Here is a 20,210-nt window from a genome sequence, read left to right on the forward strand (position 1 = left end):
GACATGCTCTGTTTTTGCAGATTACTACATCACCTCCCACCCCAACCTATTCCCATTTATTATTTAAGGAACTGGACATGCAAAGGCAGGGAAGAAGTATGTACGCAGTAAGATCCCAAATCAGTCAACTGAAATGGTTCACACAGAGAAGACTTTCCAAAGATAGAGGAAAATATACCCTCTCCCTCAAATCTTGATACTCTCCCCCATACGGAAGGAATGTCGGTATTACTGGAAAAATATACATTTATCCTTACTTAATCTTACTCTATTCTCTTTCATTGAGCTTTAGATCTTAAAAACGTGAGGAACAAGTCTTAGATTAACATCGAAGTGCCAAAAACAAATTTAGATTTGGGCCCCACTTTAGGTTCTACAGTCCCACCCCTATCCAATCAGGGTACGTCCCCGCTGTTATCCTGGTTGTTTAAAAGCAAGCGGTTTAAAAAATCTCAAATCCTGCCCTTTGTGTTGGCTGCCTCGGAGTTGCCCCTTCGCAGACTAGCAATTTAGGATAGAAAACAGGACGGTGGTGCCCCACCGCAGCCGGCTCGGGGGCTTGCGCCCCCGAGACTCGCCCTCCGCCCCAGCCGCCAAGCCCGGCCAGGGCCCCAGGCCCCTCTCCAGCGCCCCCTCCCCGCGCGCTGCAGCGGGTGCTCCCGGGAGCCCCGCCTGACGCTGCAGCTGGGCCGGCGATTCGCCATTGGATTAAAAATAGCAGCGTCCCCTTCACCCGCCAGCCCGCCCGCCAGCCCAGGCCCCGGGTGCCCGCTCCGCCCCGCGGCCGGCTCTCCCCGCCCGTCCCGGCTCGGCTCCCGTCGCCCGCGCAGCCCGCCGCCGCCGCCGCCGAGGTGGGCAGACCCAGCGCTCCGCTCGGCTCGGCTCGAGTGCGCGCCGCGGCCATGCAGCGCCGGGGCGCCCTGTTCGGCATGCCGGGCGGCAGCGGCAGCAGCAGCAGGAAGATGGCTGCAGGAGACATCGGCGAGCTGCTAGTGCCCCACATGCCCACGATCCGTGTGCCCAGGTCCGGGGACAGGGTCTACAAGAACGAGTGCGCCTTCTCCTACGACTCCCCGGTAAGTGAGGCTCGGCGGCGGGACGGCGCCTCGCGGGAGATCGCGGTGCCCGCGGCCTGGGCGGCCGCGAGCCGCCGAACTCGGCCGCACGTGAAGCGCGGAGGAGGGAAGAAGATACGCAGTGGCAGCTGGGGACCCGCTCCTCCGGGCGCCAGAGTTGGCTCAGGGGCACGGCAGTTCGGCAAACACTTAGGGAGTGCCTACTGGGTGCCCGGCGGCGCTGGATTGCCCAGGGCTGCTGCAGCCGAAGCCCGGGGCGGCCGGGGTGGTTTGCTCCGCCAGCCTTCTTAGGCTGCCAGGACCCCAATTCCTAGCAGCGGTTCCAAAGCCGCGCCACCGTTTGAAATACTGAGTCGAAGAGTTCCCTAATCTTAACTGTGCGTTGCAGATGATTTGCGTCCTCTTTGGGGCGAGCGCGGAGGGCGGGTGGGCGGACGAGGTTGATTCACTCCGGATGCACGCAGCCCTCCTCTTTCTGGGACCGTTTGCTTTGCCCAGGGATTCCCACTCCTGGACGGTTCTGCTTTCCTCTCTGAGCTTTTCTCTCTCCACTTTAAATTACTCCCCACTCCTTTTCTTTCCGTCAGAACATCGGAAGAAACCCTCGGGTGCTTCCACTGGGGCAGCAGAAATCTAGGGTCTGTTCGATTGTTACGGTTTCCTGAATCCTTTCTCTTTCCCTCCTAAACGAGTCACTTTGACTGAAATGCACCAGTATAAATTATTAAAAGGTCAATCGCGCGAGTCGTGACCTCAGAGACTGGCGGGGGAAGTCGAGACGCACCACCGCCTTCCACCCGGCGCTGCTGGTGTGTTTTTCACCAGGTTGCATGTGTATGTGTGAGAAGCAAAAAGGGTGAATTGTCTTTTTCGGGAGTCAAAATGGGCTTCAAAGTGACTCAGCTGTCTGGCGTTTATCACGTCTTTTTGAGGACCAGGTTATTTTTATCCACCCACTTTAGAGCTCATGTGTCACTCGGCAGATCTCAATGCAAAAGGGAGGTTTCTAGATTGGAGGCACCGAGGCAGGTTTCACAACAATAGTCTAACACAGTTTATTCATATTATGTTTTGTTGGATGAAAAAAAAAGAGCCAGATAAATGGCACATGTTCCAAAGTATCCTTATTATCTTGTGAGTTGCTTTCAGCTGATTTCCAAGGCTTTTTGTTTTGTACACAGTGGAGTTGCAGAATTCGTGTCCTTTCTGTGATATTTTTCTTTTATGCTAATAATCGTTTGTGAGATGAAAGTCTCATTTATTTGCTCATTACTTTTTTTCTTTTAAAAAGGTGTGTAGTGTGAAGTGAAATGGTTATATTTATTACTTAGCGGCTTGTGATCACACTACTTAATGTGTCTGTCAGCAGTGTCATTGTATCCACAAAGTATCTGAAAATGTCATTTTCAGATTTTGTGTCTAGTGTTGAGCTGCTGCTGCTGCCAAGTTGCTTCAGTCGTGTCCGACTCTGTGCGACCTCATAGACGGCAGCCCACCAGGCTCTGCCGTCCCCGGGATTCTCCAGGCAAGAACACTGGAGTGGGTTGCCATTTCCTTCTCCAGTGCATGAAAGGGAAAAGTGAAAGTGAAGTCGCTCAGTCGTGTCCGACTCTTAGCGACCCCATGGACTGACTGCAGCCTACCAGGCTCCTCTGTCCGTGGGATTTTCCAGGCGAGAGGACTGGAGTGGGTGCCATCGCCTTCTCCCTAGTGTTGAGCAGGTTTCCACTAATAGCTTCTAAAGGTGGAGAAGAATGACCCTAATTAACTTAAGCAATCGAAGATTGTACATGCCATGGGGAAAGTAGCCCAAGTCTTTTAGGATAATACATGTAAAGTGGGTAAATCTACTTTCTCTTTGTTTAAACTGAGTTACCCTGTTTGATAGTGTATGGTAGGAGTGAAGAAAAAAAGCTGATTATCTTACTCACTTTCACAAATAGTTATTGGAAGCTTACTGTGTGCCAAACACTATTCTAAAAGTATCTTGTCCAGTGTAAACTGATTTCATTCATGTCACAGTAGTTCCTTGGGGAAGACTGGGCTTATTTACAAGGCTGATGAATCAGTATATTTCTTTATGTTTCAAGGGAGGAAGAGAAAGACGATTTTATAACAAGTTATATTAAAGTACAGTGCATAATTCGAGATCTTTCCCTATGGTACTTATTTAACACTTCATCATGAATCTCATAAGGGTTCTAGAGCACCTACTATGTGCCAGCTGCTACATGCATGCCTGTAAGAACCATACAGAGCAAAATTCATTGGTGCCAAACAGCAGAGACTTTAATCCACCAGTGCAGTAGGACTGTGGTAGAGAAAGGACCAAAATCATCTGAGTGGAAATAATAGCCATCCTTGCATTGAATACTTTTGAAAATGGCCATACATAAGGATGGTTAGAAATAAATAGAACAACATTCTAGGCCAAGTAAATTATATGTGCAAACACAAAGTGTGAATATTTTCTTTTTATTTGCTAGTAATGTATTTGGAAGAAAAAGACTGATTTGATAAGCAAGTGAGGTCAGAACCGAGTAGAATAGAAGATGGGGGCCTTGAATGCCAAGAATAGGATCTTGAATTTCATGCAGTCAGTTATGGAAAGCTCCTGTGAGTAATGTGATTTAAAGGGGTGTTAGAGGAAGACTGAATTGATAAATTTTTATTTTGTGTCTCCCATGTCTAATGTGTGGTGTGACCACCTTTGCTATTCTTCACCTTCGTGGGTGTGAAGTGGGACAGCGTGACAACTCATTTCGGTGTCCCTCTCCTTCCTTTCTTCCCACCTGCTAGGGATTTGCACAGAGCAGATGCCCAGTAACAGTTATTTTGGAATGAGTGAGAATTTGTCTTTTCACCTACCAATTTGGTCCACTGTCTCACCGTGACCATTAAGGTTCACCTCTCCAGGACCTGGTTCATCTTGCAGGATCTGTAATGGGACCTACTTGGAAAGGGGGGCTTTGTGTTCCCAGCTGCTGGCTCAGCATCTGGTATATGTACCAGGAACTCAATGAATGTCTAGGAAACATAAAAATTAACTGTGGTTATAGGTTATGAAAATGGTAAGGATACACCACATGGGAAACACTGGGAAAGGAATCTTGTGGGATTCTCATGTAGAAAGTGGGACTTTGTTGTGGGGGACAAATGTGAAAGAAAGAGCTGGACTGGCAGGGTTTGAATTCCAACTCTGTCACCCAGCTTTGTAACTTCTCTGTGTCCCAGTTTCTCCAGTCTGCAAAATGAAGGCGATAATAGATCCTACCTCATGGGGCTGTTTTGTGAATTAAATAAATATGTGTGCCTGGCCAATTAGTAATTGCTATAGGAAGAAACGGGGCTTCCCTGGTGGTTCAGATGGTAAAGAATCTGCCTGCAATGCAGGAGATCTGGGTTCAGTCCCTGGATCAGGAAGATCCCCTGGTGAAGGGAATGGCAACCCACTTCAATATTCTTGCCTGGAGAATTCCATGGACAGGGGAGCCTTGTGGGCTACATACAGTCCATAGGGTCACAAAGAATCAGACATGACTAAAAGCTACTAACACTTTCACTTTCATAGGAAGAAAAGAAAGAGATAAGAAGTTGTAGGCCTAAGTGGTTGTCAGGGGTTCTGTAGAAACCTTGATGTAGTTAAGTGGGGGAAATTGTTTCATACTTCTGCTCACAACCTTCATGAACTACATGTAAAATCTACTCTCTCCTCCTTAGTTACTGAGCCCCACCTTCATTGAATATACCTTGTCCCACCTCTTCCCCCTTTCTAGGTTGCCAGCTCTGGGGAGTCCAGACTCTGGGTCTTCAACCTGTGGAGACTTTTTTCCCTTTTCAGGACCACCTTCTTCTCTTGGTTATCTTTCAAAGCTCTTTCTCAGCCCTTTCCTTCTGCTTTAGACTTCATCCTTTCCTCTGAAGCCAACATTACTTAGGGTCTGTGTTGTACAACACAGCAGTTAGAGCCTGTCTTATATAGTTTGCCATCATTTTATTTCTTTTTACCCACTTAACTGGTAGTTTTAAAGCATCTACCAGGTGCAAAGCCTTGTACTGAGCTCTAGGTAGGAGAGGAGCAGCGCCACAGGGCTGGCTGCTAATTATGCCCCTGCTCCACCTGTGTGAGTGTGGGGCGCTGAGCTTATGTCCTGTCTCAGCTGGGGTCAATTGAAGACTGAGACAAGGGCTTTGGCCCAGGCCTTTTATTTTGGAAAGGTATCCCAGGGAATAGAAGAGGAAGGACGTCCAAAGGAATAGGGACAAAGGGAAGGATAGAAAGCCAAACGAAGGTGAGTTACTCGGCCCGTGCTCCCCACTCGGACTCTGGGGAACTATCAGTGCTCCTCAGCATCACCTTCCCGCCCCGGGACCTGGAAGAAAAGAGTGTTTATCCGCTGGCTTCTGTGGCCCATTGGTCAAGGGTGTGCTCCAGGGCTGAAACACATAGACTCTTCCAGGCTTGTGTTTGTGTCTGGGAGACTAAGTAGGCTCCCTGCAGGTTTGCTGAGACCAGCAGCCTCTGAGGATTGAGAGATTCCAGTGCAGCCATGAGGCTAGGACTGTCAGGCCACTTGCTACGTTGAGCAGGGGCACACACCCCAAAAATGGTTGTGAGACCAGCATAAGCCATGTCCCCCTCACCTCTTTTTCCCTTCCAGTGTCAGCACTATTTTGTAAAAAGGAGCTCTTCCCGCATTCTTCAAAGCTCTGAGATCTCTTAGTGATGTTGAGAGGTCACTGTTGGTTCTCTGCCTTCCTTGGGAGTCTTTACAAATCTCTGGGAGCCTCAGTTTGGTAGTTGCTGGTGTAGATATCCATCGGGAAAGGCTTTGAGATCATCTCCTTGTAGGAAAATTTCATATTAGGGGCTCAGTAAATTCTTATGTGATGCTGTGATTTACAGTAAGAAATGTATATTTGACTTTTGTTCCTATTCCTGGCACAGAGCTCCTAAAACTCTTGGAATTTCCTAAATGGTAAGAGCCATGAAGGTGTCTTTTATTATGCTTAACAATCTCCTTTCAGCCACATCTGAGTTTATATTAGAGGCTTTTGGAAGGCCCCTGGTTGCCAGGGAAATCAACCTAGTGATTAGAAGGTTGGAACTTTCAGCCCCTCCTCATTTCCTGGGTTGTTGTTCAGTCACTGAGATATGTCCAGCTCTTTGCGACCCCATGGACCCCATGTAGCCTGCCAGGCTCCTCTGTCCGTGGGATTTTCCAGGCAGGAATACTGGAGTGGGTTGCTGTTTCCTTCTCCAGGAGATCTTCCCCACCCAGGGATTGAACCTGCGTCTCCTGCACCGGCAGGTGGATTCTTTATATTGAGCCACCTGGGAAGCTCTTACCTCCTGGGAGGGGAGAGGAACTGGAGATTGATGTAATCAACAGTGGCCAGTGGTTTAGTCATTCTCACCTGCCTGATGAAGACAGCAACAACAAAAATCCCTGAACTCTGGGGTTGGAGAGTGCTGAGGGTCACAGAACTCCACACTCCTTTCCCCCTGCCCTGTCTATCGCTTCTTCTGGTTGCTCATTGATATCCTTTAACATCCTTTGTCCGGAGAAGGCAATGGCATCCCACTCCAGTACTCTTGCCTGGAAAATCCCATGGATGGAGGAGCTTGGTAGGCTACAATCCATGGGGTCTTGAAGAGTCGGACACGACTGAGCGACTTCACTTTCACTTTTCCCTTTCATGCACTGGAGAAGGAAATGGCAACCCACTCCAGTACTCTTGCCTGGAGAATCCCAGGGGCGGCGGAGCCTGGTGGGCTGCCACCTATGGAGTCGCACAGAGTCGGACACGACTGAAGAGACTTAGCAGCAGCAGCAGCAGCAACATCCTTTGTAATAAGCTGATAATCCTGTAAGTAAATTGTTTTCCTGAGTTCTGTGGGCCGCTCTAGCAAATTAATTGAACCTGAGAAGGGCTTCGTGGGATACTATTTATAGTCCGTTCTTCAGAAGCACAGGTGATAAGCCAGCCTTGCCACTGGTGTTTAAGGTAGGGGAGCAGGGGGAAGCAGTCTTGTGGGGCTGAATCTTTCATGTGCGGACTGTGACGGTAACTCCAGGTAAATAGTGTCAGTGTGTGTTGGTCATTCAGTTGTGTCTGACTCTTTGCGACCCCATGGGCTATAGCTCGCCAGGCTCCTTAATTGGGTTCAATTGTGGGGCACTTGGTGCCTATGGAGAGATGGAGAATTGCTTCCTGTGGGAGAAACACCCTCTCCCCATGCCCCCCACACACGTTTGGTGGCCAGAAGGGAAGTATTCTGTAAGTAGGGGAGAAACTATACTTCTGTCTTTCCTTCCTTCTCCCAGTATTTGTGGATTTGCCTGGTACTACCTCAGACATTGCTAATTACAACAATGACAGCTAATATTTGTACAGAGCAGTGCTTCTCAGCGTGTGCTTCCTGGACAGGCAGCACCAGTAAGTCCTGGGAACCTGTAGACATGCCAATTCTTGGGTCCCTTTGCAGACCACTGAAACAGACACTCGGGATTGGGGGTCTAGCAAGCCTGATTTGAATAGGCTTTCCAGGTGATTCTGAGGCATGCCAAAGTTTGAGAGTCAGTGACAGGGTGTTCACCAGGTGCCTGGCAGCATTCTAGGCATGTGTTTATTCATATGTTAACTCATGTAATCCTCAAAACAACCTTATGCTGTGTGTTATTATCATTTTGCAGATGAGGAAACTGAAGCACAAAAGTCACACAAAATATTAAGTGGTAGACCTGAGTTTTGAATCCAGGTTATCTGGCTCTAGAATCTCTTTTTGTTCCTTATTTATACCACTTTAACCATGTTAATTGTATAATTCAGTGCTGTAAGTACATTCACATTGCTGTGCAACCATTATCACCATCCATTTCCAGAATTTCTTTATCATCCCGAACTGAGACTCCGCACCCATGAAGCAATAACTTTGCATCTCCCACTACCTCCAGCCTCTGGTAACCACTGTTCTATTTTCTGTCTCTGTGAATTTGCACATTCTAGATACCACATATGTACAGTACTCTTGCTTGGAAAATCCCATGGACGGAGGAGCCTGGTGGGCTGCAGTCCATGGGGTCGTGAAGAGTCGGACATGACTAAGTGACTTCACTTTCACTTTTCACTTTCATGCATTGGAGAAGGAAATGGCAACCTACTCCAGCGTTCTTGCCTGGAGAATTCCAGGGACGGCGAGGCCTGGTAGGCTGCCGTCTATGGGGTCGCACAGAGTTGGACACGACTGAAGTGACTTAGCAGCAGCAGATACCACATGTAACTGGGATCACAGAGTATTTGTCCTTTTGTGTCTGGTTTATTTCACTTTGTATCTTTTCAAGGTTCATTCATGTTGCAATATGTGTCAGAATTTCCTTCCGGAGAGGGCATGATATTCTGTATTTCCTATAGACCACATTTTGTGTATCCATTCATCTGTGGATGGACATCTGGGTGGTTTCTACCTTTTGAGGATCAGGAATAAAGCTGCTGTGATCAGTGATATACAAGTATCTGTCTGAATCCCGGTAGAAACGGTGCTTTTTACTGTTGTGCTGTGTATGCTGCCTTCTGGGCAATACAACTTGCCATTATAGGGTTTACTTGTTTCCCAGGGGGAAAAATAATTTAGGATCTAAGTGGAAAGATCCTCCTTCTAATGGATAAACAGATATAAGATAGTAAAGCAAAATTTAGAAATTTACACTTTTTTTTTTTCCTCTTTGAAGGTGTGAACTTTAAGTATAATTGGTTTCACATATCGAAAGTTCCCTTCTGGGCTTTCCTGGTGACTCAGTGGTAAAGAATCTGCCTTCTGATGTAAGATATACAGGACTGGTCCCTGGTCACTGAACATCCCACATGCTGGGGAACAGCTAAGCCTGCGTGCCACAACTATTCAGCCAGTGCTCTAGAGCCTGTGCCCTGCAACAAGAGAAGCTGCTGGAGGGAGAAATCCACACGCCGCAACTAGAGAGTAGCCCGCATGAAAACCCTGCACAGCCAAAAATAAATAAAATTATTTAAACAAACAAAAAATTTCTCTTCCAAAAGCAACTAACTAAAAAGTTGTTTTACAGTAAGAATTCTCAAGCTTTTTGGAGCCTTTACTTAAACATTTTTGAGGACTTCAAAGAGCTTTTGTGTGGTTTCTATCTATTGATATTTACTATGCTAGAAATTAAGACAGAAAAACTTAAAACAACTTCCATTCTATTAGCTGTTAGAGTGATGATGTCATCAGATGACATATAGACTCTGAGAAATGCTCATGAGAGAATATGAGTGAAAAAAGACAAGTAAGTTCATTATGGAAATAGTTGTGACCTCCCAGGTCCCTTGAAGGGTCTTGGGGCATCACAGGGTCTCCAGGCCATTCTTTGAAAACCAAAGTTCTAGAGTTTAGGCAGCAAAAGTACAGCTGGTTACTCCAGTGACTTATCCTGCCTGCACTGTGGTTTTTGTTGATTCACTTTTTCACACTTGTGGTGATCAAGTAACTTGTTAATCTTAGCTCAACCACAATGTCATATTCTACAGGTTCATTCTTTTTAAAGCAAATTAAAACTTGACAGAATTTGACTCTTTGAAAACTGCGACTATTAATAATAATATGTGGACCTGGAAATTGTTGGTTCTTTCAGAGAAGAGAATTCTTTATTCTGTTGCTTGTAAGTTTTATTGTAGGGTCATCTGGCTGGGCTGTTTCTTTGGGGAACCTTGTGTTGTTGTATCGTGATTTTTTTTCCTTTGACCACTGGTTAGGAGACTTTTGTTATTGCTTGTCTGGAAACTGAAGATCTATCTGCCAGGACTCAGGGAGCTGAGCAGAAGAGGATGAGGGTGGTCTCAGCATCTGGATATTGAATACCAGCTATTTCATATATTGTCTCCTGGTTCTCAACCCTATCCTTGTTTTGATCCCCATCCTTGATGGCAGGATTCTGATTTTGGTTCTGGCAGAGAGATTTGGAAGGTGAAAGAGAAGAAGCTACTGTTGCTATTGCACATGGCAGATGTGAGTGTGTCCTTCTGGGACTCATGGGGACATCAGTCATGGGGGGAGCTGGGATCATTTGTGCAGTTTCTTGTGATGTTTGTGTGTTCTGATTTCCTGAACTTGAGTAGTGGTTTCTCTGACCTTGGCTCTTACAACTCTTCCCTTGATTTTGTCCCTCTATTTCCCTGTGTTAAATACCTTCCTGCCTGAAATACCTAAAATAGTTTGTATTTTCTGACCAATTTTGGACTGATACACGTACATGACACATACATGTCTAAGTCTCTGTGTATTGTGGCACCCCTATTTTTAACTGAGCCCATTGTCCCACAGACCTGCATTCTGTTTTTACCTGCTATAGAGAATAAGTCAGTAGTTTGCTAGTGTGGGAGGACACAACTGAACGACTGCAACAACAGTGTGGGGAGAGACTTCTTGGAATGGAGAAGGAATCTGGAGCCCTGAGTGTTACCTACACAGATTTTCAACTTTTCCTCTTTATTTTAACTCCTTTTCACCCCAATTTCAGAGTAAGCTGGAGTTGTTCAGTCGCTAAGTTGTGTCCAACTCTTTGTGGCCCCATGGACTATAGCACACCAAGCTCCCCTGTCCTCCAGTATCTCCTGGAGTTTGCTCTAATTCATGTCCATTGAATTGGTGATGTTATCTAACCATCTCATCCTCTGTCACCCCCTTCTTCTCCTGCCTTCAGTCTTTTCCAGCATCAGGGTCTTTTCCAGTGAGTCAGCTCTTCTCATCAGGTGGCCAAAGTAGTAGAGCATTGGCATCTGTCCTTCCAGTGAATATTCAGGGTTGATTTCCTTTAGAATTGATTGGTTTGATCTCCTTGCTGTTCAAAGGACTCTCAAGAGTCTTCATCAGCACCACCATTTGAAAAGCATCAGTTCTTCAGCGCTCAGCCTTCTGTATGGTCCAACTCTCATATCCGTGCATGACTCCTGGAAAAACCATAGCTTTAACTATATGGACCTTTGTTAGCAAAGTGATGTCTCTGCTTTCTAATGTGTGTCTAGGTTTCCAAGGAGCAAGTATCTTTTCATTTCATGGCTGCAGTCACCATTTGCTGTGATTTTGGAGCCCAAGAAAATAAAATCTGTCACTGTTTCTACTTTTTCACCTTCCGTTTACCATGAAATGATGGGACCTGGTGTCATGATCTTAGTTTTTTAAATATTGAGTTTCAAGCCAGCTTTTTTACTCTCCTCCTTCACCCTCATCAAGAGACTCTTTAGTTCCTTTTCACTTTCTGCCGTTAGAGTGATATCATCTGCATATCTGAGGTTCTTGATATTTCTCCTGGCAATCTTGATTCCAGCTTGTGATTCATCCAGTCCAGGATTTTGCATGATGTATTCTGCATGTAAGTTAAATAAACAGGGTGACAATATACAGCCTTGTCATACTCCTTTTCCAATTTTGAACCGGTTGTTCCATGTCCAGTTCTAGTTATTTAGAGTCTTTTGGAAATTCTGGGGTGTAAATCAGATTGGATCTTGTCTTCCTTCTTGTAAGCCTAGGGTTCAGCTTTGTCAGCTCATCTTAGTCTTTAGAGCTTATCCACCTGCAGTCTAGTTTCCAGATTTTGTGGTTTATGTTTTAAAATATCACTTAAATGTTCTTTTATTTGGGTTTCAGAAAGGAGTGAAATTGACATATGTTTGTGATCAGCCCTTCGTACCCTAGAATCCTACTTTTCTCATCTAATAATCAAGAAGTCACTTGCCATCTCTTTTTGTCAGTAGTTAATTACCTTTAAAGTTGTATCAGTTTTAGAGCTTTGAAATGTAACAGTTGATGCTGATCTGTCAGGAAACCTTTTGGGAACGTTTGTGTTCTCAGCTCATGTTAAACCTGGTAACCTGTGCAACTCTGAATTCTCATTTCACTCTCCTGCATTCTTCTTCCTGTGGATGGAGCTCGGTTCAAGCGCTGCGGTTAATTTAGTGCCCCAGGCTGGAGGATGTACCTGGTCATCCACTCTGCTCCCTCTCCCTCTCATTCTTTTTAAACAGTTGTGTAAAACACTCACAACATAAAATTGACCATCTTAACCATTTTAAGTGTATACTTCAGTGGTATAAAGTAGATTCTCATTGTTGTGCAGCCATCACCACTACCCATCTCTGGAATGCTTTTCATCTTGCATAACTGAAACTCTGTCTCAATTAAACAGTAATTCCACATTCCTCCTCCTTCCCAGCCCCCGGCAAACACCATCCTACTTCCTGTCTCTATGAGTTCGACTGTTCTAGGTATTTTACATAAGTGGAATTTATCCTTTTGTGACTGGCTTATTTCACTTACTTTGTTTTCAAGGTTCATGAATGTTGTAGCATGTGTCCAAATTTCCTTCCCTTTTAAAGCTGAATAATATTCCATTGTATGTATATAGACCAGTTCAGTTCAGTTGCTCAGTCGTGTTCGGCTCTTTGCGACCCCATGAACCGAAGCACGCCAGGCCTCCCTGTCCATCACCAACTCCCGGAGTTCACCCAAACTCATGTCCATTGAGTCAGTGATGCCATCTGGCCATCTCATCCTCTGTCATCCCCATCTCCTCCTGCCCTCGGTCTTTCCCAGCATCAGGGTCTTTTCAAGTGAGTCAGCACTTCACATGAGGTGGCCAAAGTATTGGAGTTTCAGCTTCAACATCAGTCCTTCCAATGAACACCCAGGACTGATCTCCTTTAGGATGGACTGGTTGGATCTCCTTGCAGTCCAAGGGACTCTCAAGAGTCTTCTCCAACACCACAGTTCAAAAGCATCAATTCTTTGATGTTCAGCTTTCTTTATAGTACAACCCTCACATAACTACTGGAAAAACCATAGCTTTGACTAGATGGACCTTTTTTGGCAAAGTAATGTCTCTGCTTTTTAATATGCTGTCTAGGTTGGTCATAACTTTCCTTCCAAGGAGTAAGCGTCTTTTAATTTCATGTATATAGACCACATTTTGTTTATCCATTCAACGGTCAATGGACACTTGGGTGGCTTCCCCCTTTTGGCTATTTGGATAATGTTGCTGTGAATGTAGTGTATTCCTCTCTCTTTTATGTCACTTCCCATTAGTGACAGGGTTCCAACTTGGCCTCCTCTCTCCTACACTGCTAAGGCTCAGGTTCTAGTCACCTCTTGCCTAGACTCCTGCAGAAACGTATTAACTAACTTCCTTACCTCCCTTCCATCTGTCACATTGCATTCCCAGTTGTTTCTCTGAAACATGGGTCTTGTCATTTCCCTGCCTAGGAATTTTCAACAGCACTAATGTAAACATAGTAAACAAGTCAGTTTACCATGCTGATCTAACTTTCCTTGCTAGTGTTGTCTCAGCACCTGCCTACTGCCTGCATTCCCTTTGTCCTTAAGGACTCTCTCTCCAAATGCTCCATGCTTTCATTCCTCTGCGTGGGGGCCTGTACTCTTCCCTTAGCTTGGAATGCCTTCTCCCAACCCTTCACCCCCTGCACCCCACTGATCCCTAAAACCCAGCTCAGGTATTTTCCTGGGGTGTTCTCCACACCCTCACCCCCAAGTTGGGCTAGAGATTTATTGTCCATCTCTATCATGGTTGAGGTACTGATTGTTGAAGATACAGAGTAACTGAGATCTTAGAGAATTAAAGGGAAAAGAGTAGAGGACTGAAGGAATTGACTGGTGGTTCGGTGGTTAGAACTTGGTGTTTTCACTGCCTGGGTTCAATCCCCGGTCAGTGAACTAAAATCCTGTAAGCCAAGCGACACAGCCAGACACAAAACAGTAGAGGGCAGAAAGCTGTGCCGTTTTGTGAACCTCTGCTAGTAAAGCTGTATCTTTTCTGTTTTTCTATTTAAAAAAAATCATAAGCATACATTTTAGAATAAAACATGTTCTTAAAAATAACCAATACTGTATTTTTATTTTATCGTAGTATCTGGAAAGTTATAAGCTTGAAAAGTGAGGGAAAGGTGTTGCAGGTACTTGCTGAGTGTTTGGTGTATTGTGATTCTAGATGCCCCAGGGTCTTAGTGAAAGTAATCACACATGGTGATCCTGGGGAGATGACACGAGAGCTGGTCTCTGTGAACATCGCCCAGGCCTCCGTGCTGCTGCTCATGTCCAGTGTTATGGGTGATCAGCCCAGGACGACACTTGTCCCCATGTGCAGGGGAGATGTGAACAAGAGCACCTATTTTTGGAGCTGGAACAGCAGGACAAGGCAGTAATGACAAGAATTTGATGAATCTGAACATGCCTCAGAACTAGAGATGTTGCTTAAGGTACAAAAGAATATGTGCTTCCTGAGGTAAGATTAAAAATAAAAGATTTTGTTTTGTGTCAGTTAGCAAGGACTCATACTTATTTTGAGCCTCCTATGCCTCCAGTACTGCTCTCAGTGCTATGGTGGAGGTGTGAGTATTAGGAGAGAAACAGAGGACCGCAGGAAAAGAGGGTATGACCTGGATCTTTCTGTCATAGTGGAGTGTCTGTAATGAGTCAAATACCAAATGAGGTGCTTCTATACACACCGCCTCATTTAATTACAATAGTAATTGACTTATAAATGACAGTTACTGTTGTTGTCCTGTTTTATAGAAGAGGAAGCTGAGAGTCAGGGAGGTTTGGTAGCATGTTCAAAGACTTGTATGTGACAGAGATGGGATGTCAGCCCTGATGCATCTTGAGGTTAGACCCTGAAGCACTGTTAGGATAGTCAAATTGTGAACGGTGTGGCTCTGAATGGAGATCTCAGGCACAGGAGGAGTAGGTAAAGACTGGAAGAGTTGTTGGCCTGGACAGTCAGGTGGGATCTGAAGAGGGGGCATTTTGGAGCAGGAGAGACAAGGCGTGGAGGTGGGAGCAAGCTCGGTGTGTATGTGAGAGCCTTCACTGGCTAATGGGAGAGAGGATTACTGGGGAGACTGGAAGGCAAGGCTGACATCTCTGTGGGTGATGGAGATTGTCTTGATAAGATTAGACTAGAAGGCCGCTTAAGAGCAAGGGAACAGCATGAGGCCGTGTGACTGTTCTGGAAATGAAATGAGGAATAGGTCGGAAAGTGAGAAGACTTTGCATAGTAATTCCCAGGAGTTTCTTGTAATATCAGAGGGGGTTGCCTTCATGAGGGTGTTGGCAGTGGGGATAGAGGTACTGGGGTGGTAGGACTAACTTGGTAGAGATTTCCATGGAGGCTGTGGTTTTCAACTTGGTGACAGAATACGCAGTGGGAGAAGGTGTGGGAGGAGGTAAAGATGACTTCACAGCTGGTACACTGGAAGATGGACTGAATCAAGGACATAGATGAGGGAGGTGAGTCGGTCAGATGCAATGGGCAACTACTGTGTGCCCTCGGGGAAAACTGCAGACTGGCATGGTGCTCAGAAGTCAGTGTTCAGACTGCAGGGTCTGGCAGCCCCTAGTTTAGAGACCCAGGATTTGTGAGTAGCCCTTCCTTTCTAAGAGCCCCAGGGTCCCACTGCTTTGCTCCTGGGATTTTTGCCCCCAGGGTTATTGAGGGGGCAGCAACTAGCACAGGCCTCTTGGCTTCCTGCTGATTGGCTCCAGTTCCAGAAAAAATCAAGACAGGAACCTGGGGCAGCATTTCCAGCCTGGGGTTTTGGAAGCAGCCTCAGTTGGTGTGGGCTGTCTTTCCAGACCCCCAACCAGCAGAGTGTGACCACTAATAGTTTAGTAGCTGAAGTTGTTGTTTAGTCACTCAGTCGTGTTTGATTTCTTTGTGACCCCATGGACTGCATGCAACACGCCAGGCTTGCCTGTCCTTCACTGTCTCCTAGAGTTTGCTCAAACTTCGTCCATTGGGTCGATGATGCCATCTAACCATCTCATCCTCTGTCATCCCTTCTCCTCTTGCCCTCAGTATTTCCCAGCATCAGGGTCTTTTCCAATGAGTTGGCTCTTTACATTAGATGGCCAAAGTATTAGAGCTTCAGCTTCAGCATCAGTCCTTCCAATGAATATTCAGGACTGATTTCCTTGATTTCCAGGATTGACTGGTTTGATCTCCTTGCAGTCCAAGGAAGTTAATATGGAGGCCGCCAAACCCTGCAGATGCTTCACTAGCATCTTGGAGCCCCCACAACGGTGGGTCTTCCCACTGCTGTTGTCAGGGAGCCCTCAGCCTGGATGGGCCACCTCCAAGAATTTAGCTGTCCTTTTCACGTTTGGGGAGTGGAGCCGGCAGGGCCTGCTCCAGCTTCTCCCATCCCTTGCAGGATAGCCTAGCAGAGCACCCAGCCCAAGCTACTCGCTTGAGTGGGGTGGCTCTCCTTTGTCTGCCTTTTCTGCTTTCTTGGAATGAAACAGCCTTGAAAAAAGAGACGGATCTGCTCTTTTCTCCAAGCACCTCCCTCCTGCCCCCTGACAGCCTGTGCTTACCGACAGCCACCCACCTAGCTCCTGCCACCGGAATGACATCTGCTCCTCATGTGCACCTGGAAGCATGTGGGGCCCAGACTGGCCTGGGTCCCAATTCCATCCCACTCCTCCCGCCATACTTCTTACTACTTAATAGCAACAGGACTTCTTCGAGTGCCTTGCTTTGGCTACCTTTCTCTGAGCCTTGATTTTTCCCTTCTGTATTACCTCCCTTGTAAGGTTGTACTCATGGCTGCTCGTGGAATGTTCCTTATTGCTATCCCTCTCTTTAGTGAGATGTGGTGGAGAGATCCCTCCGAGAAGAAAGTGAAATGGGATCTAGAGGGTCTTGAGGTTACCACAGAGGGACATCCTGTACTTAGTAGTTCTTTGTGAGGCTCTGTTCTATAGTGAACGCCTTGGGCATGAGTGTTTGCTGGCCTCCTTGAGGGGAGCTCTGTTCAGGGCTGGTGTGTGTGTGTGTGTTAGTCGCTTAGTTGTGTCCGACTCTTTGTGACCCCATGGATGTAGCCTGGCTGTCCATGAGATTCTCCAGGTAAGAATACTGGAGTGGGTTGCCATTTTCTTCTCCAGGGGATCTTCCCGACCCAGGGATCGAACCCGGGTCTCCCATACTGCGGGCGGATTCTTTACTGTCTGCGCCATCGGGGCTGTTATTCATACTCAGATTTAGCTCTTATTGATGGGCTTTTATGAGTTAGTCTGGAAGCCTAATCTCTGTGTATAATGTAGTTTATCAGGGGAAACACATCCTGAAGAAAGCCATCTATTCTTAAAAATAAGAAGACCTCTGACTTTAAGAGGTTTTTTACCTTCAACAAAGCAGTTTCACATTCTTTAAAAAAGATGTATGCTCGGAATTACTTAGATGGATTATAGCTTCAGTTCAGTGCTGCTGAAGATGTTCACCTCGTCTTCATCCTCTCACAGTTTTTATTTTGCCTGTCTGTCCTGTGAGCATCATAGTAACTGCTCCTCCTCTTGTTCTGCCCAAACCCTTCCTAGCTGTTCAGGTGACAGCATCCTCATTGCTCCAAATACCCAGAGCAAGGATTTTGTTTTATGATTAGGGGAAAAGTTAATAAATGATGCCTCTGTGAAACAGTGAATTTACAGCGTGTCAAAACCTGGCTGCTCGGACTGTGCCTCTAGTGTCTGGGACCAGGCTGTGCAGCTCTAAGGTGCAAGAGTTCCCTGCAGAGAGAATCTTAACACTTCTTGGGTACAAGCAGGATTTATCAACGTTTAGCAGAGAGGCCGACAGTCTCTTGGGACTATATGCATTTCTTTTTTTTTTTTTTAGCTGATATTGTTGTTCAGTAACTCAGTCGCGTCTGACTCTTTGCGACCCCATGAAATACAGCATACCTGATATCTGACAGATAGCTGATATGGACAGATTTATTTCTGTGGATTTGCTGTGGAAACCGGGGTTTGGGATTTTGCAAATGTTGTATTCTGGGAGTTCTGTTCTACTAGTGAACGGTTTGAGTCTTTCCTTCTATTCAGCCTATATATTTTTTTGATGGTACTTTTTCTCTATTTCCCCTTTCTGTGGATTGCATGCTTGCTGCACTAGACCTGGAACTTTGTTTTACTTTCTTATTGCACATTTGCTTCCCATCTGCATGCACTAAATTTTTGTATTCTAAAACTGTTGTCTCTTTGTTTTGCTCTAGGAGCCAGATTGTACTGGGCAATCTGTGCTCCGGTCATTGGAATATTCATATATATCATTCAGGTACAGAAGGACCCGAGAGGCTAAATTAATAGGCAGATGGTTGCTTGATGAAAGAGTTGAGCAGAGGGAGATGGGAAGTCTTATGAAGTAATGAGTCAAAATGTTTAGGGGTTGACCTCTAACCGCCCTTTCTCACACACTTCTACAGTTCTGTCTTTTGCGCTTCTGAGCTGTATACTAAAGTTATATCCTGAATCTGCCCCAGTTTCCCCATCTCTGCCCTCAGCCCCTTTCCCGTCTTCCTCCTCTGCCTCCCCCAGGCTCAGCTATCGTCTTACCTTGTTTAGACAGGGCTGTCTAAAAGAGCTTTCTGGGATGATGGAACTCTTCCATGTCTGCACTGCCCAGTGTGGTAACCCCTAGCCCCATGTAACTACTGAGCACTTGAAATGTGGCCAGTGTGACCAAGAAACTGATTTTTTTTTTTTGTCACCTACTCTAATTTAGATTGAAGTACTCGCACGTGGCTAGTGGCCACTGAATTGGACAGCAGGAGTCTAGGCTTTATGGTAGCTTGGGAACCACGTATTCTCTGGGTCCTCTCTCCATAATTTTCTCTGTGGTAGCCAGAATGATCTTTAAAAAAGTAGATGAGATTATGGTGCTTCTCACCTGGGAACCCCCCAGCGCCTCTACAGGCCTGTCTTCTCTCTCCCTCCACTCCAGCACCCTGAGTTTCTCTCTGTCCCTTTGACGACACAGCCAAGCTTTTCCTGGAGTTGTGGCCTTTGCAAAGGCTTTCTCATCTACAGTGTGTGCTCTTTTTTCATTTTGCTTGTCTGGTCCCTCATTCTGAGATCTTGCCCTTCCAGGAAGCCCTCCCTCCCCCCACCCACACCATGTTTCTCCCACCCCCACCATGCTGTATCAAGACCCCAACTCTCTTGTTCCAATCTCAGGCTCCTCTGTCACTTTTATCTCTGTCAGAAATTATCTTTTATGCCTCTTTGTTATTTTTCTCTCTCCTTGCTAGGATGCAGATGTTATCAGGACACCAAGCTTGCTTGTCTCTCTCTCTGCTGAATAAACTCTTCCTGTCCCACATCCTCCCAACCCTCTTCTCTTGCACCCGCGGAGAAGACATCACAACCACATGCTCTCACAGCTTCTTTTCCAGACTCTGCACAGACCATCCCCTTCTGTAAACTTGGATGACATCCAACTGGGGTACAGTGTCCTTGATTAGTTTCATTTTTTTCTCAGTTGTAATCACTTTCTTGTCTGCCTCCTTAATCATCTCTCTTACTTGTGGTGTGTTACCATATTTCCTTAGCTACTTGTTCTGAGATAATCTCCTAGTTATTTCAAACCATGCTTTTGCTTGGAGTAGCAAGAATAGCCAGCCCCTTAAAGGCGAAGTTGTGAAGCCTAAGGAAAACTTGGTTTAAGAAAAGGAAACATTGGAATGAGTGCCTGTTCTATTGTCTGATTCTAAATACATTCAGTTAAGAAAAATATTTCTGTTTTTATTATTAAAATGTTAATCCATATTCCTGAAGAAAAATTAGAAAATGCCAAAAGACTGTGAAGAAAAAAAAAATCCCATCTCATCTCCCAATGCCGATATGATATATCCTGTGTCATGGAGTATGTATGTGTTGTGTATGTTACATAGCACATCATACACAGTCTTTTGTTATTTGCTTTCTTCACTCAGAAATACCATGTACAGCTTTTCCTATTAGTAAATACTCATCTCAAATCAGTTTTATTTGTATTTCATTTTTAAAACACATTTATTTTTGGCCATGTCAGGTCTTGTTGCAGCGCTCAGGCCCTCTAGTTGTGGCACATGGGTTTAGTTCCCCTGTGGCAAGTGGGCTTGAACCCACGTTCCCTGCATTGGAAGGCATATTCTCAACCACTGGACCACCAGGGAAGTCCCCGCAAGTCAATTTTAAATGGCTGAAGAGTGTTTGTTACACTTCATGGATGCACCATAAATCACTAAGCAAATCTTTTCTTGAGCATGCTGGTTATTTCTTTTCTCTATTAA

General features: G+C 45.8%; 1 protein-coding gene across 7 annotated transcripts in view; it reads left to right on the forward strand.

The window, feature by feature from the left end:
• Window positions 1-842: 842 nt before the first annotated feature.
• The window catches only part of USP13 (ubiquitin specific peptidase 13), a 130,986-nt gene continuing 111,618 nt past the window's right edge, over window positions 843-20,210 (forward strand). For all 7 annotated transcript variants that reach the window (XM_081571043.1, XM_081571044.1, XM_081571040.1 and 4 more), the window contains exon 1: window positions 843-1,076. In XM_081571043.1, the coding sequence (XP_081427169.1) occupies window positions 903-1,076 (174 nt within the window). In that variant the 5' untranslated portion in view covers window positions 843-902. The remainder of the gene's footprint in view (window positions 1,077-20,210) is intronic.

This window comes from Giraffa tippelskirchi, chromosome 2 (assembly GCF_054371585.1).
Source record: "Giraffa tippelskirchi isolate mGirTip1 chromosome 2, T2T-mGirTip1v1.2.pri, whole genome shotgun sequence".
NCBI classification, from domain to species: Eukaryota; Metazoa; Chordata; class Mammalia; order Artiodactyla; family Giraffidae; genus Giraffa; species Giraffa tippelskirchi.